Source organism: Haliotis rufescens, unplaced genomic scaffold (genome assembly GCF_023055435.1).
Source record: "Haliotis rufescens isolate VD_foot unplaced genomic scaffold, xgHalRufe1.0.p SCAF_10, whole genome shotgun sequence".
Lineage (NCBI taxonomy): Eukaryota > Metazoa > Mollusca > Gastropoda > Lepetellida > Haliotidae > Haliotis > Haliotis rufescens.
Genome location: NW_025963780.1, coordinates 38,577,748 through 38,594,734, shown reverse-complemented (window position 1 = coordinate 38,594,734; position 16,987 = coordinate 38,577,748). Strand labels below are relative to the sequence as shown.

General features: G+C 42.2%; 1 protein-coding gene across 3 annotated transcripts in view; it reads left to right on the top strand.

Annotated features, from left to right (window-relative positions):
- Positions 1-16,987, top strand: part of LOC124142631 (secretin receptor-like) — a 163,723-nt gene that overhangs the window by 133,509 nt on the left and 13,227 nt on the right. For all 3 annotated transcript variants that reach the window (XM_048390349.1, XM_046511202.2, XM_048390342.1), the window contains 3 exons: positions 12,661-12,771; positions 15,696-15,820; positions 16,547-16,641. In XM_048390349.1, the coding sequence (XP_048246306.1) occupies positions 12,661-12,771; positions 15,696-15,820; positions 16,547-16,641 (331 nt within the window). The remainder of the gene's footprint in view (positions 1-12,660; positions 12,772-15,695; positions 15,821-16,546; positions 16,642-16,987) is intronic.

Here is a 16,987-nt window from a genome sequence, read left to right as displayed (position 1 = left end):
TTACTTCTTGGTACATAAGCGTAGATATATTCGTTTGAGATCAATTTTAATTTTCATTGTTTTGCGGTTACATGTCTTACAGACTGACACCGTGTCCGTGTGTGAATATTGATAATATGGGCTTAAATATGTAACTATACAGAACCTAGCTTGTGCCAACATCCTACCAACTCCGTAGTCTAGTAGACAGTGCGTCTGTCTTGAGAGCGGAAGATTGTTGACAAGCGTCATACCAAAAGGACGTCAAAAGATGGTACTTGTTGATTCCCTGCCTGGTGCTTGGCAAGGACTGGTCGTTTCGGTGTCAGTGTAAATCTCTGAGTTGGGTCTCCATGTTACACTGCGGCACAGTCGACGCCAAACCAAACCACTACACCTCACCATTACTGCCCAACAACCTACAGACTAGTATATCATCGCCTCATAGCTTCAGGGCTGTTTAACAAACGTCAGTTGCGGTCATTGCCATGCTGAGTGGTAGGCGTAATCAGCAAAGCAGCACAACCTTACCGTTTTCCTACAGTGCCGTCTCGGTGATTGTCTGGTAGGGGGAAACTAATGGCACATACATAAATACTTCCATTACTTACGTAGACGATAAGAGCTCTGAGAAGAAAAACGTTCAGCATGTACATTTCCCAAGTAGGTTGTCCAATGCAGTTAACATTGGTGGGGAAACTTGCATTGTATAGGAGTAGCCTTCTTTATAGCATATATACATGTAGATAAACGAGTTTCTTGGCGCAGTAAGGAGATAAACCAAGGACTGGTCTACTCGGAGTCGGTGTACTATGTTTGGCATTCGTTACCAACTCGTGTTATACCGTGACAAGCCGAATAGCGACTCGTGCACCTCTCGTGGCCATTTTTGCGACTGGGTTCCGTCTAAGCGCACACGGGCATAGCTAAAAGAATACTCAACTCGTTGCACACTGATATTTACCCAATATATCGTATATATTTAAGATGCTATGGAAAACATCGGAACTTACAGTATTATACAGTACTATTGAACCATGTTAAATGTATCTTGTGTATGTTTTTAAATGCAGTCATATATAAATTCAAACATTATTCCTGAGGGATTCTTTGACCGAAGTACTTGAAGTCATACGCGCATGCTGATTGGTTTGTCATATTTTCACACATAACATTCATCGATAGGGGGACGAGTCTTCTTGCAGGTGACGGAACGGGGCGAGTGGTGACGAATGTGTGACTGGGTAGGTGACCTTGGTGAACTGCGGCATGGTAGCACTGTGGGCTAGCACTATATTCTCGGCATTGCACACACACAGGTGCATGTGCGTCGCTACTTAATCAGACGTCAAATCTCATTTCACCTTCCCTTCATAAGGGAAATTTCTACGTGAATAAAGTTTATTCTAAAAGGCTACGTGTAATATCAAAGAAAACAGGCATTTAATACATAAAAATATATTTCGATTTTTCAGCAGAACAGGTATGCGACGTATGTATATAATAATTATTGATTTAATACATTACGACCTTTAATACCTGCGTGATACCTTAATACAATGAGGAACAGTTGAAAGTGCATTTCATGTAGCAGCGGTAGGTTTTGACTTTCGTATGAAATTGGTAGATGTACTATGCGCCTTTGAAATTACAGATGTATTGGCGCTTTAAAAAAGTGTTTGAAAATACTTTGCACGCCGGGCCTAACAGTGTCAATGAGGTATTCACTTGTGGCGAGGTTGGCACAAGAAGGTGTATCGAACGCCAGGTTATGTCCAGTCGACTCTTCGTGGGGGTTCTATAATCTCATTTTCCTGTGTCTACTGCTGTTTCGACAGACCTTCATCTCACATCAAGAGCAGGATTGTATCACTAATATCAACATCAGTCCCATGTTTTGCAAATATGTTCACCTAATGCTCACTCAAAGCTCATTTGTAAATCGATACTCGGCGAGTGTTCAACATATTGAACAAACGGTATGCCGAGTTGCCCATTGCGGACTCAAGCTGAATAAAGCTCTGTGTTAATGTTTTGAGTAGTTTTTGAAGACGTTGTAAATATCCGGAAAAGGTCTTGGGTACACAAAATGTATGGAGTGAAATTAAAAAGAACTAAAGTAATTACAAAAAGAATGAAAATATTCAAACGTGCACATTTTAGAGAAATTGTAATGAAACATTAATTTATTCCGACAATCATTATTTACCATCAGATCTGTTCTGTTTTGCGAGGAACAGACTAGCTAGCAACACTAATCAGGACGTCAACATTTTGATGATACCATGTTTAGACTGACTGTCCATTTCCAGTAAAGATCCAATATCCCCTCAGCACACACGCACACGCACGCACACGCACACACACACACACACACAAGCACACACACGCACACGCACACACACACACACACACACAAGTTTTCTTGACATATGCCAGGCGATATTGTTAGAAGGCGACTTGGTAAGGGGAATGACCAATGGGGTCATCTACAGAACAAGTCAGCCTTCTCTATAAATAACATAAAAGACGATTAATTATAAGGGACTGTGAGCTGTGAAGAAGTGTTACGCTGTGCCGGTCTGTATGATGAAGTGCGTCTGTCGCCTTGACCCAGGTTTACTTGTTGGACCGAGATCACAGTGACACTCCACCGTTTCCCGTCGTTCATCACAGTCAGAAGCATCTCGGAGACAAACTCTGGAGATTAACAACGAAATTGATGCAGTGTTTTAGTTTTAGTTATATCAAACTTGTTTGGTTAGGAATGTGTATCAATTCGTCGTGAATATCGCCTGGTTTACAAGACTTACAACTTTTACAGAATCGTGAATGTTGTTTTATATCATGGTCGGCAATTTAAACACATTATAAATTAGGTTTGTAATTAATAGTGTCTTGTCAGAAAAAAACCAACTGTTGATAACATGGGCAACGGTCCATACAGTTGGGTCACTGCAACACTCAATAATTGAGTGAATGAGTGAGAATGGTTTTACGCCGCTTTTAGCAATATTCGAGCAATATCACGGCGAGAGAACCCAGAAATGGGCTTCACACATTGTACCCTGCGGGGAATCGAACTCGGGTCTTCGGCGTGACGAGCGAACGCTTTGACCACAAGGCTACGTACCCCACCGCACCCATCAAGCGAAAAGGGTGGTAACATTTCACGAAGCGATCTTAGCATTAAGTGAGTGAGTGAGTGAGTGAGTGAGTATGGTTTTACGCCGCTTTTAGCAATATTCCAGCAATATCACGGCGGGGGACACCAGAAATGGGCTTCACACATTGTACCCATGTCGGGAATCGAACCCGGGTCTTCGGCGTGACGAGCGAACGCTTTAACCACTAGGCTACCCGACCGCCCCTCTTAGCATTAAGACCATCGTAAACTGGCATACGTCAAGGTACATGTACAGTCGTGGCACTAAGATCATGTTGTCTGTCAGGACCCGGGTCACACAGTTTGACCACTCAACTCCGTCGGGTACAGTGGCAGTCCCAATTGCGTGGACCGATGTTCATAATATCAATCAATGGATTGTCTGGTCCAGACTTGATTATTTACAGACTGCCGTCGTAAAGCTGGAATATTGCTGAGTGCGGCGTTAATCATCAATCAAACAATCTAACAGTGACAAGCATGGAGTGCTGGGGATCTATTCTGCCCCGGAATGCCCAAAGGGCAGACAGGGAGCGTGATTACTGCATGAGGCGGGGACAGGGGTGGGTTCGAGCTGACCGCTCTGTCTGGTGCCTGTCTGGACTGCCAAACACCGGAAGCTGTGTCTCTGGTAATATCGCTGCATCAGCAACACTGGCTCAGCCGAGTAAGGGTGATGAATGGATAACCGAGGTCTATCAGGCACGACTAGGCTAATCAGCTGAGGGGAAGTGTTTTTAAGGGGTAGACCATTTGATTTCTAGTGAGGGCCGGGGGTTGGAACACAGCTCATAATTTTGTGTAAATAAAATACTCAGCCCCCTCTGCTTGAAGTATCATGCTCAAAACAAAAGCCTCGACCGCAATATGGCCATCCTCATCTTTGACATCGAGACATGAGCATGACAGACAGTATGTCTGTAACACTCATTTATTAATAATCATTTCAAATCGTCCATTTCAAGATTCCAGATCATGCAAGCCACTGTGTCATATCCTTGGCTATGACTGAAACAGTTGTTGACTGGGATGTGAAATGCCCATTAATCATCACTTACCCTTACTTGGAACAAAATACAACATAAACATGCCTTTATTGTCAAAACACATGAATGATATATCAACAACGTTACAAGTTATGCTGCGAAAAAGGTACTGTGTCCACAGTTTGGTGGATGGGGTCAGGTGTTCAGTATTCGATCAACCATCAATCCTGAAATCAGCACATGAAACTCCTTTTAATCCTTCCTAATGTCACGACTGTCAGTCAGTATTGTGTATGCCCGCCGCGAGTACCAATGCACGCCCCAACTCGACCATGAGAAGATGTGGTACGTCTGATCACAAGAAATGGGATTCAACACCACTCTTCTCGGATGGCCTGTGCTAACTCATCCTTGTTGTAATGGGCGACCTGGTCGTGCTCTAATTTGGCGGTCACACGAGTTCTATAGGTGATAAGTCTGGTGATTGTGCTGGCCAAGGCAAGATGTTTTATTGGACCTTGTGTTGGCTTGTTGAAACAGGGTCTGTCCTCTTCTGCCAATATGAAGCTTCAGAAAACGGCTTTTACTAAACATGGTGTTGTGAAAAATGGTCTTTCAGTATATATAAATGCTTTATTATATTGCAATGTCCAATGTTCTGTTTTAAAATCACATACATGTGTCCTTTTTTCTGTGAACAGGGAGAAAATTTTATATATTCTTTCCATTTGCTGATTTTGAAATGTGACGTAAAAAAATCTCAGCTCTCTTTTATGAAGAAAAAAATCTCAGTTTCTAAAAATGATGAAAAAAACATTACTCTACTAAAAAACAGCCGTTTCGCCAAAGAACGCCATTATCCAGACATCTGGAAAAGGTAATGCACAGTTTTTTTCATGTTTCCTTATTTTTTTTAAAATCGCATCCTGTATTAATTTTCCGATCAAACACAGATGTTTTTGTTTACAAGATGACATACACAATGAAAGCAGAAAAATAAATCGGTTATCTAAGGACTCTGCCGCTGTCACTAGTTGTTTGACGATCCTTTCAAGTGTTCATCTGCACCTTCGCATCATGTTATGGATTATCCTAAAGTGTTCTTTATAAACCATCTAGCATATATCGGCGGCGATGTTTACCAAGATGTGATCAATACCGTATGTAGATAGTTCCAACAAATTCATGGAAGTTCTCTAGTGCAAAGAATGGTTGACCCCGTTTCAATCTATCACTCTTTTCCCAGGGGTTTACGAACTATATACTTGTGGCAATCAGGCGAGCTTGTTTTTTCTCTTTTTTTTGTTCTTATCATTATTGTTGTTGGTGGTGTAGTCGTTAGCGAGGAGACGTTACTAACTCACATATGTCGGAAAGTAATATACGATGATAAAGCTTTTCTTGGGCAACATTTGTAATGTCTTCAGATTTTGATGACGGTCTGTGTACAGTATATCCTTGCTAGTCAGGACCCGGTTATGCGATTTAAAGACATCTGCTATAAATATAACATGCATGTACAAAGATGTTGTTTGTTGTTTAACGCCGCACTCCGCAATATTCCAGCTATATGACGGCGGTTTATGTACAAAGAAAATTAAGAATTGATTGAAGTATGTTTTTAGGATGTACACAGTGTGCACATCGGTTTCTGTGTTTATACCTCTATAAAAACAAAAATATTGAATTCATAAAAAATATTCTTAAACGTCAATAATACTAACTTCCCATATTTTTTATTTAATCATTAATACAAAAAACAGTAGACAACGATACGAAATGAGTTACGTGGTTCAGAGCAGTAACACAACATGACAATGAAAGTAGTCCGCTAGTAGGCGTGGCCTAATTGTTTGAGGTTTATGTTAACATTACCGGAACGAATTGCATGGTTAGCCAATCAAATTCCATGTTATCAGTTTCAACATATTTATGACTCAAGAGCACATATTGCTTAAATTCCAGCTAAAACTGTCTAGGTGATTAACGAGGTAACGCTGATTATAAGCTGGAATTCCTGACATGGCGACATGATTGTACAACATGGATATTTAACTTGATCGAGGGTGGTCTGTATGAACGTTCCTCCGACACAAAACTGGCACACAGTGAGATAACTGAACAAAAGCGTCAACGCCCTTCCCATAATCAGAAGAAATCTGTACTTAAGGCTGAGAATATATGTTTATGAATCACTTTCAAATAGTGATGACACCAGGTGTTCGCGAAATGATGAGCGTATCCTGCCCAACCGGTGTACCTGTCAGAAACACATGCAAAGGCAAGTCAATTGCTCATCTGGAAAAAATACGGTACAAGTAGTACATTAGGAATTGTTTTTTGTCACTGATGTGTCACAATTTGGAAATGCCTTTAAAATATTTACTAGGGCCTTGAATGTTGTAACCCTGATCAAACACCTCTTGATTAAGAGTTGTATGACGGGTATGCACTGAACTGATCTTACCCACTCTGTTCAACTTGTCAGTTGTGCTTTGTGATGCAGGTACACAAATTCATGAGTAAGTTTTACTCACCATTCGCTGTGTATTAAATTGGGTTTAACTGGGTGGACAATTATTATTTAAGAACACAATTTTATAGATACCTGATCAGATAAGGTAATACAATGTATAAAAGCATCATCCAACAAGAAGGTAAAAAGGGACACGAATCCTACACGCAAACGTCAACATTTTTAAATGATCACCAAATATCGTGCAGATTAAGGACATGTGCTTCTTTTAGTTTCTTGAATAACTTTTTGTAGGTGATGGTGTTTCGTCATTCTATCGCAACTGTTTGTGTTGGTTCACAGTTACAAAAACATTATCCACACGACTATATGACAAGAACTAATTAGTTCCAAGAACTAATGTTAACTTTATGTCGAGCAGTATTCCAACAGCTCCTGCCTTTGCTGTCAACATTGCACAACTCTAAGGAACAGTCGATCATGTTCTTCCCACGAAGATTTGAATGAGCGTCAGATGGCTCTTGCTCAAAAGTTGTACAACAGGGTTACCTAATTCATTTCTTCCGTAAAGCCTTCACAGAGAATATGCTTTGGTTGTTAAACGCCGTAGTCAGCAATATCCCAGCTGTGTTGAGATATGACGGCGGCCTGTAAATAATCCAGAGTGGACCAGATAAACCAATGATTGATATTATGAGTGACGTCCCATCTCACCAGGGGACGATAACATAAACCCAACCAAGCCACACAGCCTGCCTGCCTCACAAGCATCGTTCGACAAACATTGGTTGCTGGGGCCTATTCGTACCCGGAATAGTTCGTTTCGCTTAAAGCCGAACTCAGCATTATTCCATCTATAAGACGGTGGTCTGTAAATAATCGAGTCTGGACCAGACGATCCAGAGATTGATATCATGAGCATCGAACCACGCAATTGGGATACGATAACATGCATCAACCAAATCAGCGAGCCTGACCACCCGATGCCGTTAGTCGCCTATTACAACAAGCATAGTCGTCTTTATGGCAAGCATGGGTTGCTGAAGACCTATTCTAACCCGGATCTTCACTTGTTTATTTTACCTAGAACAGACCACGGGTAAGAAGAACCCAGAACGAAAGAAACATCTGCCTAGTGAAGCAGTGTTACTAATAGTCTTTGCATAACCTCACCATTGTTTATAACGAACACAGGACAAGTAAACAAACAGATATAACGAACTGAGCTCGGGGGCAAAAGAAACTATAGCTGTCAGTTGATTTTATCACATGTTTTATTTTCAATTGAGGTGAGGTGAAATTGGGTTTAACGTCGCGTCCAAGATTATTGCACTTATATAGCGACGTGCATGCACGTGTGTGTGTGTGTGTGTGGCTGCTTGTACTAGACCGGACTGATGCCGATTTATAGGGCTAGCCCACTGAGATACCATGCCGCAGTTTAACATGAATACCCCACTCAGACACAGTATACTGACTCCGAGCCGACCAGTCCTTGCTTTAACCCCTTAATGCCGAGCGTCAGACAGGGTAACAACAAGTACCATCTTTAAACGTCTGAGCCTGTTCTCGCCTGGTATGACGCGGCCGGGGATCGAACCCCGGACCTACCGCTCTCCGGGCGGACGCTCTACCACTAGACCACGGAGGCGGTTATTTTCAATTGAAATCTTATCCAGAACATGCACTGTACATGCGCTTAGTCGGCACTGAAAAATAACTTCTACATGGTTTGATTGAAAACTTTTAAATAAGGCAAAAAATACCCAGACACAGATTACTTTATAAAAAATAAGTGATGGTTATATAGACAAAATTGATATATTTTCTTTTACCCCTCATTTTATTTAAAGAGTCCCGACGGTGATATAACACTTGGGTTAAGGAACACCGTTTAACTGATGTCCCTTCAGGGATGTCCTTTCGGATTGGCATGACGCATTGTCATGGCGAGAACAGGCTCTTCCTCAGAGGGGTGGTGTTGTGATCACCGTCATAGAGTGAGTGAGTGAGTGAATGTGGTTTTAAGCCGCTTTTAGCAATTTTTTACGGCAGGGGACACCAGAAATGGGCTTCACGCTCACCGTCATGGAAGATGCATGTGTATTATAATAATAATAATAATAATAATAATAATAATAATAATCAACGGATTAGAATAGAAGGGAATTCCTGAAATATTGGTATTGGTCCTTGTCTTCAGAAGTTACATTGCCGCAGTTATAGTTCAAAGGATGTGAAGATAAAAGTGTGTCCACGCTTCTTCATGTGGTTGATGTCCTTTCAATACGTGTAAACCCTCAAATATGAGAACACTCTGACCAGATGCAGTGATTCCAGATGACCTCGTCCGTCTGTCACTTAGAGGTAGTATACTGTGTCTGAGTGGGGTATGCATGTTAAACTGCGGCATGGTATCTCAGTGGGTTAGCATAATAAATCGGCATCAGTCCGGACTAGTACAAGCAACCACACACACACACACACATACACACGAACACACACACACACACACACACACACACACACACGTCGCTATATATTCAAATATGTTGGACGCGACGTTAACCCCCATTTGACCTCACCTCCATCTTCTTTTACCAATAACATTGTATCCGATTTGTTGAACACCCTTGTTTTTATATAAGTGGTCAGACTATGTAGTGACTATGTCTTTTAAGGTACTTGTACACTGTACATAATTTGTCACATTTCTATTAATCATTGCCGGCGAAATACATTTTTTTTCAATTTGTTATCAAATATACATGTCGTGTTCATAATTCCTGTATATGCAATCGTATTGCTTTGTATCTGTAATACTGTTGATCTGGATGTTCATGGCTCGTTATCTCGAATGATCGGATATCTCGAAGTTAAAACATGGCCCCCTAGGTCCGGGATAACGGGGTTGACTGTACATTCTAATAAAAAATTATTTAAAACGTTTGCAGAGATCACACTTTCATAACAACTGTTAACTTTCTAAAACGTATTTAGATAAGCTATATGTTTCAACGATGTAATAACTTTAGTATTTTCCTTCTAAGAACAATCACGCTGAAGACCCGGGTTCGATTCCCCACATGGGTACAATGTGTGAAGCCCATTTGTGGTGTCCCTCGCCGTGATATTGCTGGAATATTGCTAAAAGCGTCGTAAAACCATACTCACTCAGTCACTCACTCTAAGAACAACATAAGCAGTGTACAGTTGGCCATCGTAGTCATATCGGCGAAGAAGAAATGACTAGTTTCACAACGGAACTATCAAGTTTATACGGGGGCTTTATCTACAATATATCTATGAGTTTATTATTCCAGCTGGGTTTTTTTTAATATTGTTGAAAACAGGCTTCAAGTGTGATAGACAGAAGTGTGTCTTTGTGTGGTGGTATTCGCAGACGTTTTCATTTCGCAGGAGTTATTGTCTAGAGGATAGACTCCAGTGCCTCATGCAAAGAGTATTTAGTTATATCTTCATGTCAAAACTTATGAAGACAAATAGGTTTCCTGTCTTCCATAGACCGCGATAGTCACACGAATTCGCATAATGGAACGGAACACTGCTCGGTGTCTCCATCGATTACCCTCTTGGCACAAACTCATCCCTGTGTTGGCCAAGCTCTGTTCCTTGAATATTTGATGTACCTGTTGTTCCTTACTTCGTCTTGACTGCTTGGGGGGCTTACGGATGTTTGGCACAAAAGTTCCATTCAGTAGGGCAGATAAAATAAATATATTGGTTTTAATAACTTTTATTTCCTCTGGTCATTCGTCATAATTCGTCGTGTTTTGATTTTTTTAAGATTAACTTCCTACAGGTTTTAGTTATAGTTTTTTAAATTATTTATTTATATTCATAGATACATTAAATAAGCATTTTTAACATTTTCTTTACTTCTGGGAGGCGGAATAAATAGAAAGAGCTTTTCATTATATACTAATTTGTCATATTTCATTTGGACATCGACCCGGCGGATTCGCAACAAAGATTTGAAAAATGAAAACCGCCTTGCCTTTAGCCATAAGTGTACATTCAGCTGGTTGGAGTGAGAGAAAAGTGCACACAACCCCATCTCAAGATTGTATTGAAGCAAGTGGACGTATTCACTCGGATCCGCGTGATCAGGTCAAGAAAACCACATGTTCGAGCTTATCGATCTCGTGATAAAGTTGGTTCATTGTAACGACACTGATGTGTGTATGTACTCGGACCCGTGTGATGACTTCAAGATAAGCACCTGTTAGATTTACTCGCCTTCTTGACAAAAGAGGTTCATTGTTTCAAAACAACAAGACTCAGACCCGTATGGATACTTGTAGAAATGCAGGGTTCGAGTTAACCGTCTTCGAAAAACAAGGTGTAAAGTGTAATAAATGGTGTTCTAATCCCCGTAGTGCACTCGGAACTAGGCATCTTCGAGATTTGTATTGGCCCAGATGCACCAGTTAGATCTGAGAAGGAGTTTACGTGAGACCAGGACGTGTTCATGTATGCTAAGATTCCCATAAGAGTCGACTATAGATGTCCTGGGTGCGTGTGTTATTGTGCCACAATGCTCATTATATCACTCACACCAACATTGTCGACCTGGGTTACTTGTCACACCAACCTTGTCGACCTGAGTTAGTTGTCACACCAACCTTGTCGACCTGAGCTAGTTGTCACACCAACCTTGTCGACCTGAGTTAGTTGTCACACCAAACTTGTCGACCTGAGTTAGTTGTCACACCAAACTTGTCGACCTGAGTCAGCTGTCACACCAACCTTGTCGACCCGAGTTAGTTGTCACACCAAACTTGTCGACCTGAGTTAGCTGTCACATCAACCTTGTCGACCCGAGTTAGTTGTCACAACAACCTTGTCGACCTAGGTTAGTTGTTACACTATCCTTGTCGACCTGAGTTAGTTGTCACACAAACCTTGTCGACCTGAGTTAGTTGTCACACCAACCTTGTCGACCTGAGTTAGTTGTCACACCAACCTTGTCGACCTGAGTTAGTTGTCACACAAACCTTGTCGACCTGAGTTAGTTGTCACACTATCCTTGTCGACCTGAGTTAGTTGTCACACCAACCTTGTCGACCTGAGTTAGTTGTCACACCAACCTTGTCGACCTGAGTCAGTTGTCACAACAACCTTATCGGTTAGTTGTCAGACCAAACTTGTCGACCTGAGCTAGTTGTCACACCAACCTTGTCGACCTGAGTTAGTTGTCACACCAAACTTGTCGACCTGAGTTAGCTGTCACATCAACCTTGTCGACCCGAGTTAGTTGTCACACCAACCTTGTCGACCTGAGTTAGTTGTCACACTATCCTTGTCGACCTGAGTTAGTTGTCACACCAACCTTGTCGACCTAGGTTAGTTGTTACACTATCCTTGTCGACCTGAGTTAGTTGTCACACAAACCTTGTCGACCTGAGTTAGTTGTCACACAAACCTTGTCGACCTGAGTTAGTTGTCACACAAACCTTGTCGACCTGAGTTAGTTGTCACACAAACCTTGTCGACCTGAGTTAGTTGTCACACCAACCTTGTCGACCTGAGTTAGTTGTCACACCAACCTTATCGGTTAGTTGTCAGACCAAACTTGTCGACCTGAGTTAGTTGTCACACCAACCTTGTCGACCTGAGTTAGTTGTCACACCAAACTTGTCGACCTGAGTTAGCTGTCACACCAACCTTGTAGACCCGAGTTAGTTGTCACACCAAACTTGTCGACCTGAGTTAGCTGTCACATCAACCTTGTCGACCCGAGTTAGTTGTCACACCAACCTTGTCGACCTGAGTTAGTTGTCACACCAACCTTGTCGACCTGAGTTAGTTGTCACACCAAACTTGTCGACCTGAGTTAGTTCCCGCGGCCACCTGTGTCCGTAGTAACGGCCTTACATACAAAAGACATATTCGATCCCTTATGTCAGTCTGACCTTGTTATGCCATTATTTCCTCAACTGTACTTATGATAGTACGTGGCAGAAGAAACAGTACCATCACCATCATATTTCTGTACTGATGTAGTTAATATTATGTCTGCTCCTGTTAAGGTCTCTACTGCAACAGAACATGGGACAACGTAACCTGCTGGGACGACGCCCCCGCCGGCGAAGTCATTCACCAACCCTGCCCGTCGTATATCAACGGCTTCGATCAAGGAGGTAAGTTTTGCGACAGTATTGCAAACGAAAATACAAATGAACGGTCGGGTAAAAGAAAGTATATATACCTGAAAATTGGATTTGACCAGAGGTGAGGTGAAATTGGGTTTAACGTCGCGTCCAAGATTATTGCACTTATATAGCGACGTGCATGCACGTGTGTGTGTGTGTGTGTGGCTGCTTGTACTAGTCCGGACTGATGCCGATTTATAGTGCTAGCTCACTGAGATACCATGCCGCAGTTTAACATGAATACCCCACTCAGACACAGTATACTGACTCCGAGCCGACCAGTCCTTGTTTTAGCCCCTTAATGCCGAGCGCCAGACAGGGTAACAACAAGTACAATCTTTTAACGTCTTTTTGTATGACGCGGCCCGGGATCGAACCCCGGACCTTCCGCTCTCCGGGCGGACGCTCTACCACAAGACCACGGAGGCGGTCGGATTTGACCAGAACCAGGTCTAACAAAGGAAACTGAAAGACTCTAACAAAAACTGCCATATGTCTACAATACACAAGGGGCGGTCGGGTAGCCTAGTGGTTAAGGCGTTCGTTCGTCACGCCGAAGACCCGGGTTCGATTCCCGACATGGGTACAATGTGCGAAGCCCATTTCTGATGTCCCCCGCCGTGATATTGCTGGAATATTGCTTAAAGCGGCGTAAAACCATATTCACTCCTTCACAACAATATACAAGCAGTCGACAACGGAAAACGATGAGAACGTAATTAAAACCAAGAAACAGCATCAACAATCTGACAGCACGTTCCCGAAAACATGGAAACGGCAGCACAAAAACACACAGACCACAGCCTTCTAAACTTGGCATGCGCAGAACAAGAGGAAACTTGGTCGGCAGGTCACGAGGGTCAACAAACAGCGAGCAAATTTACATATTCGAGCGCTAATTTAGAATATTCTACACGTGAAATATTATTTTAGCGCTCTGATATGTAAATTGTACGCTTTTAGTTCTGACCAGTACAAGCAGTCGCATGCACACACGCACACACGCACACACGCCTACGCACGCGCACACGCACACCATTTAAGCGCCATTAATAATCTTGAACGTGACGTGAACGTGACTTGAACGTGAAACCAATTTCAACTCACATTTCTCCTTATCCATCTTGATTTGTGTTTCCTGCACATAAATATATCCTAAATCCATCACGTGGATTTGTTTGCCATCGAATAGATTTGTTTGACTTCATGCATATAGACTGGTGTTTTCTAAACCCTTCTGCAGACTGGTTTCTGCGCCGAACAGCGCTTGCCTCAAAACAATCCATCACTGTCGTCGCGTGGCCTATTGCCAATACAGGCCACCTGTATGACTTTCAAATGTAATTATCGGACCGTGTATGTAAAGAGAATAAAATCGCGAGGGAACCTTTCCTAATCTCACTGTTGGTAAGCTAGTTAACGGCTGTGAAACACGGTACTGTTGATATGCTCGGTAAGTAGATACGAAGTAATTTGTAAATCCTTGTAGATGAGTGAGTGAGTATGGTTTTCGCCGCGTTTAGCAATATACCAGCAATATCATGACAAGGGACATCAGAAATGGGCTTCACACATTCACACTCCCTCACCAACTCAGTCAAAATGTTAGAACGTTACACCATTTCTGCAGTGAGTATAAAGGTGTCAATCTACGAGCCAGTACGCTGGATTGTAGGCACGTTGCAGGTCACTTTCCTTATGAGTCGTTTGATCTGTTTTGTCAGTAATTCAATATTTCGAGTAAGTGAATGAGTGAGTTGGGTTTAACGCCGCTTTTAACAGTATTCCAGTTATATCGCTGCGTGTCAGCTTAATAGAAGGAAAACCCGAAGTGATGCAGGTCTTAGACGTTTACCACTTCGGTGAAACCCAGCATCACGGGTATGGTGCTGACAAACCTAGAAACATAATCGGGGCGAACCGGGATTCGAACCCACAACCATAGGTTTCTGGCTTGCACAAGGGACGCAACTCTGCACAGCGAATGACGGCGCCTTAGGCGACCTGGCCACCCGTGTACCCTCACTATTTCGAGATTCTGTCACACTGTTCTTGGTAAATGTAAACATTCACTGTAAAAACGGAAAACGGCACTATGAAACTCACATTTAAATCCTCTAATTTTTCTTTGGTGACACCTATCAATGTTAGAATCCCGTTAGTTCTTTTTGTTATCGGGCGGTCGGGTAGCCTAGTGGTTAAAGCGTTCGCCGTCACGTCGAAGACCCGGGTTCGATTCCCGACATGGGTACAGTGTGTGAAGCCCATTTCTGGTGTCCCCCGCCGTGATATTGCCGGAATATTGCTAAAAGCGGCGTAAAACCATACTCACTCACTCACTCACTCTATTATACTCAGGTCTTCCTTATATACATGATATACATGATATCCATGACACTTAGTAGCTGGAATATTGCTGATTGCGGAGATAAACAACAAACCAAACGGCCGGCCAAAGGAAGTATGCACTTAAAAATTTGAGTTGACCAAAAGTTGACAAAGGTTATTAAAACGTTACTGGACTGAAAACAGTCGCCGAAATACTGCAAACATAAGGTCCAAAACATAATTATTACACCAGTATCAAATTCATCACAATAGAGTAACCATTTCTTGTTTGTCTCAGTTTTAGGACCATCAAACATGTGAATACTGTCTTTTACCCGGCCGTTGATAGACGATTATATTAATCATTATACAGTAAACTACGGTTATAACGAACTCAAAGGGACTACTTAGTTTAGTTCGTTATAACCGTAGTTCGTTATAAACATATATACAGCATAACTACAGCAAATAGTCGGGACCAAAAAAATAAGTTCGTTATATCCGTCAGTTCGTTATAAGCGTGTTCGTTATAACCGTAGTTTATTGTATGTGTAATTTCTTACATCAACTCATTATGTTTCCAGAGTTTGCCACGAAGGAGTGTCTGGCTGATGGCACGTGGTCTGGATACAACGGGAGCAGCAAGCCATGGACCAACTACAGCACCTGCAGCAAGGGGACGCTACAACCTCTGGACCATCTTATCACGGTACGGTACACGCAAGTGGCATTGGTCAGACTGTCGACTCTGTCATAACTATGTTTCCAAAGTGCATAGAAATTCTATCTACTTTGTCTGTTTAATATATTCAACCACAGTTTGGCCTTCTATTCTAATCATACGTCCTTCTGGTCAGAACCTTAATCCCCAGCGTTATCTAAAAATATCAACTAACACGCTATGTCGCCGGATCTTACGCACGTACGTGGGTCACTGAACTTGCACCAGGTTATGTAATACATTTACATAAAAAATCTGACCGACATGGTCAAATATATCTATAGTCTCCATGCAAAGTCGGTCCAGACGCGATTATTTACACACCTCCATCATAATGCTGGAATATTGCCGAGTGAGGCGTTCAAACAACAAACAAACAAACATAAAGACACACACCTGTCAGTGATGATTGTAAGCATGGGCTGAGATAGTAGGAATTTAGACCACCACCGTCGCCTGTTACCTAAAAGCACATACTCGAACGAAATAAAATGGAGAAATATTCATCCAACGGGAAGGGCGATTTTGAACGAGATACTTATTATTGCGTTTCACCTACTTGCGTTTAACTTCCAATTTTTGGCATCATGATAGATGCCTGTCATGTTTTCATTCATCAGGTCATCAGCAATACGTTTGTAAGACGGGAAAACTTCACCGGAATGAAATGGTAATTTGTTCAACATTTACACAAGATTTGTCTCACCATTCCAGGAACACGTGCCGCGCGTGAAACTCATGTACACGATTGGCTACTCTGTGTCCCTGACGTTCCTGATTCTCGCCGTCGCCATAATGGTGTATTTCAAGTAAGTGGTCTTTTCGTAAGGCGTGTGGAAAAGTTGACAATTAGATATTGAGGGGAAAAAATCCGTTACTGGAAGATTACGTAACGTGGGACTACCATGGAGTTTATTAGAAGAATTCTGAAAAGAGCCGGATGTTGCCTGGTTGCCATTTTGGAGTTCTCATGCTTGTCACAAGAGGCGACTAACGGCATCGGGTAGTCAGGCTCGATGACTTGGTTGATGCATGTCATCGTATTCTACTAGCGTAGATCGATAGTCATGATGTCAATCACTGGACTGTCTGGTCCAGACTCGATTATCTACAGACCACCGTCATATAGCTGGAACACTGCTGAGTGCGGCGTTA